The sequence below is a fragment of the Triticum urartu genome, chromosome 2, assembly GCF_003073215.2.
Source record: "Triticum urartu cultivar G1812 chromosome 2, Tu2.1, whole genome shotgun sequence".
Classification (NCBI taxonomy): Eukaryota; Viridiplantae; Streptophyta; class Magnoliopsida; order Poales; family Poaceae; genus Triticum; species Triticum urartu.
Genome location: NC_053023.1, coordinates 671,372,020 through 671,378,163, shown reverse-complemented (window position 1 = coordinate 671,378,163; position 6,144 = coordinate 671,372,020). Strand labels below are relative to the sequence as shown.

The following is a 6,144-nucleotide window of genomic DNA, read 5'->3' as shown; positions in this document are numbered from 1 at the left end:
CACCCACAAGTACCAATCTATAGTTTCGGTATAAAAATTGAACACGAGAGATGAACTAGGGTTTGAGAGAATATGGTGTTGTTGAAGATTTGATGGAGATTGCCCTCTCCAAGATGGGAGAGTTGTTGGTGATGATGATGACGATGATTTCCCCCTCCGGAAGAGAGGTTCCCCCAGCGAAATCGCTCTGCCGAAGGGCAAAATTGCTCATGCTCAAGTTCCGCCTCGAGACGGCGGCGCTTCGTCCCGAAAGTCCTTCTCTTATTTTTCTAGGTCAAAATGACTTATATACCATAAGATGGGCACCAGAGGTGGGCTGGGCTGAACACAACCCACCAGGGCGCGTCTGGGGTCTTGTGCTCACCAGGTGGCCCCCCTCCGGTAGTTATTTTCCTCCTGAAGTTTCAGCTCATTTGGAGTTGTGCAAAATAGGTAGCCTGGCGTAGCTTTTTCAGGTCTAGATTTCCAGCTGCCGAAATTCTCCCTCTTTGTATGTACCTTGCAAATTATGAGAGAAAATGCATTAGAATTACTCCAAAAAGCATTATTATGTATAAAAATATTATAAATAACAGTAGATAAACATGATGCAAAATGGATGTTTCAACGTGTTTATGGGCGGCCTCGTCGGTGTTCTACCGACGACGAAGGTCGGAGTACGCATGGAGGCATTGGCTTCACGAGGAGCTCGGGAGAGCACGGGAGGTGACTGCTCACAGGGGGATCCAAATCCAGATCCCGCACCACATCACTTATTGCGGTGGGGAAGATTGCAACTATACCTGGCCATCTGTCGGGCCGGGCCTACCAAAGCCCGATGCAAAAAACCCAGGCCCGAGCCCGACCCCGCCCAGCCGTTGAGCCTAAAAATCAAGACCGAGCCCAGCCCATAGCGCTAAAAGCCTGTTGGGCCTTGGGCCGGGCCTCTTCGTTAACTCATGAATATGACAGGGGCCGGCCCAGCCTTGGGCTTGAAATCTAAGCCTGAGCCCGACCCATGGACACGGTCGGCCCGGGTCGGGTCGGACCGACCGGGCCGGGCTGCCCATGGCCAGGTTTAATTGTAACAAAGGCTCAATTGCAAAATCTAAACTAGGTAGTACGTTGCCCCCTGAGTCATATCATATGACTAAAATCAGATACGACGGCCATGAATCATTTCCCCAAAAAAACCAACACAGATCTTTATAAAATCTAAAAAATAGAAAATCATTCTCTGCAAATATGATTGTGAAATAATGACCGAGGAAAAAAGTTACTGGACAGACAGCACGCGTCACCACACCTCCCTCAGCAGTGGTGCTCTTTTCTTTCTCTCCTCAGAGGATGAATTTTCTGACGAACCGCAAATCTGCCACGATAAACTAGCTAGATATGTAATACTCCTACTTGGTTTTATGTTCCACCGGATTGTATTTGTGACATTGTCGTGGCTGAGGCCACTTAGATAATACGTACGTACAAGGCAGCGAGGTTGAATCTAAAAAAAAAGCAGTGACGCTCTTTTATTTTATTCAGCAACTGAAGCATGACTAAAAAGGATAGAACATGAGGTTAAAAAAAGGATAAACATAGACCCTTCTCCGTAAACATGACAAAATTTTACAGCACGGACCACCACACTACATCCCTCGATGTACAATCAGCACCGTACAAAAACATAGCAGCACCCAGTTCCTCCAAGAAAAAAATAGCAGCACTCGACGACCTACATACTGGCACTACGATACGAGAGCTTAAGCGGCAGCAACGTTCTCAGAGAGGCGCAGGGCCTCAGAATTCATGCACACGTCCTGCGCCACCTAATTAAAGAATTCTTCTCAAACATCAATCAAAGTAATAATATGCTGAGTGGCATAGCATATGTAATCTCCTGTAGTCTGGGAATGTATCCACGCACTGGTTTCCAGTCCTACTCAGGTCTCAGCCGAGCGTCGGTGACAGGCACTCCTCCACTATGTCCAGCAGGTTTGAATTCTCCAGCGCGGCCGCGACGCGTTCTTTGTCACTCAGTTGCTTGTTCACTGGGAAAGAAGGGGGAAAAAACATACTGATATATTGTTCCGGGCAAAATAGTGTGGTAACTGTAAGGTATAAAAATGTATATCGTAGAACACATACCGGCAGCTTCAGTTGCATGTGATCCAGGCGTCAACCGTATGTCCACCTACATGGGTCAGAAATCAATACAATGTCTGATTGTTTTGAAGAAACTATGGGCAGTAATAGCTAATAAGCAGCAGAAAAGCATCAATTTCCCCGCACTGTCATTGACAGGAGCAAAATCCACCCTACCTAATTAGTCCTCAATAAATTTGCTTATGAAATACTTGGCATATATGTTAATGAATTACCATTGTTTCTAACCATTAATGATGCATTTACACCACACGTATCTGAAATTAGAAACTGCACTTATTGTGCCTCCAGAGTGTGTTTGCGGTATCTGAATTTTGAAGTAAAAACTTGTTCTATAATGGCAGTAGCAAGTTAAGGGCCAGTTCTTTTCGGGCTTATGTATGGCTGTGGAAATAAGCTGCCCCAAAATAAAACTTTAGGTTGGGTTTCTAGAAAAAAAATTAGGTTCTAGAATAAGCTGGGGAGGGGGTAGACAGCCAGCCATAAGCCCCAAAAGAACTGGCCCTAAGTGGTCTGACACAGATGGCTCATCTAGCTCAGTGTTTTAAGACTTCCTAAATTATAATAAATACACTGACATGTTAATTAAAATACCATGGCTTCAGCAACATATTAAGGCAGCTCGTTATTTTCTTCTCTTCTTTTCTTTTTAAGCAGTTCACAATTGAACTGATTGTTACTTTCTTCTCTTCTTTTCTCTTTTAAGCAGTTTACGATTAGTTGTGGAACTATAATAGCAGGAGTTCCTTTTTACCGCACACCAACAGCATACCTTGTAACGAGGTGGAAGACTCCGCATGAGCTTCACACGTAAGCAAAGGCCAATGATAGTGGCCATACTGCAATGCTCCACTGTTGGGGTGAAAGTAACCCTGAAACCAAAGCGACCAGGAATCCTCACGATTTAATTTCATTATGATTCCTGAATTGTAGCAGCCAAAGTTCCAATAGACAGATGCCAACTTACCTGACATGACTAAGTTCATCATTGATTTCGACTGAGTCTTCATTTACCACATTAAGGTCTTCCAATGAGTATGGATGTTCTGGGTCCTTTATGTCTCTAATATGATGTAAGAATGTTAAGGAGTACAAGGTAATTATGCTAACACGGTACCAGACAATAAAGTATAGCAAGAAAGCAAGCTACTAGATCCATATATAAAGGAAAAACAATAGAGGATATCAAATATTTCAAGCTGGTCTATGGCCTCTGGTGCATTTTCATCTATGTTTTCTGGTGCCTGCCGGATGCGCCTCTCCCTTTTCTCATGAATCACAGGGTTAGCATTTATCAACTCCATTACTATTTTCCCTCTGCAATGCTCTGATTGGAGAAGTCAGACAAACTCCTGCAAGTCAAAAGCATGAAAACTGTATCAACGGCATTATTAAATCCTTATTATGTCTTCACATTGCCCATCCTTTTGACAGTCAATTGCGAAATCACCCTATATGGCGGCAAACGCAAGATAAATTTATTGGAGCGTAAACCGGTACACGAAAAGATGGAAATATCCTCCTCCAGGAACATTGCTTCTCTGTGTTCTATGTTCTCTCTTCTATCCCTCTTAGGGTCTGTTTGGTTGACTGTAGATTCTGAAAAACCTGCTGTGAGCTGTGAGAAGGCTGATGTGTGCTCAGAACTATGGGACAGTTGAAAGTTGTTTGGTTGAGACAACTGTGAAACTATAGATTTGGTAGGAGTTGGCTGTAATGCCCCTGGACGCTGAAAGACTGTTTGTATGTTAATTGACCGTAAAGCAACAATATGTACACTGATTCACATTTCAATGGTCATATTGAAAGGGAAAAAAATGACAATATCGACAAGTTTTTTGAACTTCTTTTTAATATTGCATATGTATAGCTAATACAAATAGAAACTTATGCCATATATTATTACAAGACCACACAAAATACATGGTTCACATGATTATGTTCTCCGTCAACATAGCTAACCTATCGTCCTCTTGCACAACAAGAATCAGCTATCCTACCAGAAATATTTTTCCAGACTTTCCTATTGAAATAACCTAAGGGCCTGTTCCCATCAGTAACCTCTAATTTGCAAATATCAACGAATTTCTTCACATGTACGTCATCCCAAACCACCATGTCGACCAGTACTTCAAGCAAGCAAAATTCTATCCGGTATGAAGCACAATTTAAATATCTACCATGCTACAATCTAGAACATCACCATTCACATCTACAAAGTACAAGAAAATAGAAGAAAATTCCATACTAGCATTTTCACAAATACCTAGCAAGCGAACTCCATTGCAAGGAAATACGGCTATGCAATCAATAGTGTATGGTCACAATGTTCAGTCCATAGCATTCATCAACTTCCATGCATAGCAACTACACAATGTCGACCACGCAAAAAAATCAGAAAAAAAATGAAGAAAAAGGAATAGAGCAATGGTACAGGAGGGGAGGGATGGAAGAGGGAGGGAGGGGGGGAGGGAGGGGGGATTAGAGAGAGGACCTCTCCTCTGGTCGGCGGTGCAGGAGAGGGCCAGAGGCAGGGGACGGGAGGGGCGGAGGTACTGGACGGCGGGACGGGCGGGGAACACCGCGGAGGGCGCGCCGGCGGAGGGCCTGCCGGAGGGGCGGCGGCTGCAGTAACCCTAGCTTTGTGCGGGGGCGGGGAGCTCTGGCTGCTTCGCTGGCTGGGGCCGCACGAGCGTGCGACGGTGCGAGGCTGAGAGGTGCGAGCTCTAGGTCAGGAGTTGGTGACGCGGACGCCAGCTTCGTGCTCAACGAAATCCCACAAACAGCGGAGCACGTCCCCAATTACGGCCCTCTAAACATAGCGAACGGGTCGGCCGAGGGAGAGGAAAGGAGCTCACCGAGGAAACCCAGCGAACGACGGCGGCGGGCGGCGGGCGGCCGGCGGCGTTCTGTGCTCGTCGAGGTTACTCGCGTCGGGGGAACAACCAGTTTTTTCTTCTTTTTTTTGACGGAAGGGTGTATGTGTTCAAGTCCAACTTCTCTTTCGGTCCGAGTTGACCGGGCTGGCCGGCTGAGCGGGCCGGCCCGGGATAGGCCATTCCGCCTTTGTCAGCAAAAAACAAAGTGTCTTAGAAAAAGCAAAAAAAAAGAAAGAGGAGAGGAAATCACCAAAAATGCTAGACTTACAAAGAAATACGGGATTTTACAGACTGTTTTCATCCACTAACCAATCATGAACTTGCCCCTCCCCTGATTTTCAGGGGGTGGGCTGGCTCCATCAACTATTGACCAATCACAAACACACAAGTTAATCCCTCCCTGTAAAACCCTATAAGTTACCGTACGTGTACCATTGCCGGGAAATCACACACGAAGGCTTTGCTCTCTGCCCTGGCGATGAGAGAGAGAGAAACGGTGGTTCCTACCTTCCTTTGGACGGCAGCGAGGCGATGATCTCCACCCTCTCTGTCTGTTGTTCCGGTGGTTGGTGGAGGGGGTGAGCTCCCATTTCTCTTTCAATTGATCCATTTTAGTGTCTCGTCTTTGTTTGATACCACGTCGCTTTGGTGTGGTTGGTGCTCCATCGAATAAGGTGGTTTTTTATCTCTCCTCACCATGATGACATTCTCTCTGAAGGCACCGCTGAGCTGATGGCCCCGTCTGCTTGCTGTTCGTTTGGAGCGGTGGGCTTTTTATGTTTTCTTGTGTCAGCACTGGCAAGTGGGATATATTGGTGTTGATTTAAGGTTGGTGGTCCGACGGTAGTGGATCTGGCGTCTTTCCCTAACAACAACGGTAGGATGCGTCAAATCTGGATCAGTGTTAAAACTGGATCCAGGTTGGCGGCGAAACCGTCCTCAATCGTGGCGCCACATCGCCAAGTGTCTATTTTGCAGGTTCGGTCTTCAGCTCTCAATGCCTTCAAGGCTATGGCACGGGATTTCAATTTGCTGGTATTCTGTCTCTTCCCCCAGTGTGCGTCTCGGCGATCGATGGTGGTTTTAAGATCTGGTTGATCATAGGGACACCAAGGGACTTATTTGT

The 6,144-nt window shown here is 45.8% G+C and overlaps 1 protein-coding gene across 2 annotated transcripts; it reads right to left on the bottom strand.

The window, feature by feature from the left end:
- Nucleotides 1-1,549: 1,549 nt before the first annotated feature.
- On the bottom strand, nt 1,550-5,147 carry LOC125539626 (protein AE7). Of its 2 annotated transcripts, none has more exons than XM_048703124.1 (6): nt 4,998-5,147; nt 3,326-3,491; nt 3,107-3,212; nt 2,912-3,011; nt 2,122-2,167; nt 1,550-2,024 (listed from the first exon to the last, which is right to left on the bottom strand). In XM_048703124.1, the coding sequence occupies exons 2-6, from the start codon at nt 3,441-3,443 to the stop codon at nt 1,924-1,926; spliced, it is 471 nt and encodes a 156-aa protein (XP_048559081.1). In that variant the 5' UTR covers nt 3,444-3,491; nt 4,998-5,147; the 3' UTR covers nt 1,550-1,923. The 2 variants fall into 2 exon arrangements, with proteins under 2 accessions (XP_048559081.1, XP_048559082.1); XM_048703125.1 differs by lacking the exon at nt 4,998-5,147 and adding an exon at nt 4,634-4,938.
- Between the last annotated feature and the right edge of the window lie 997 nt (nt 5,148-6,144).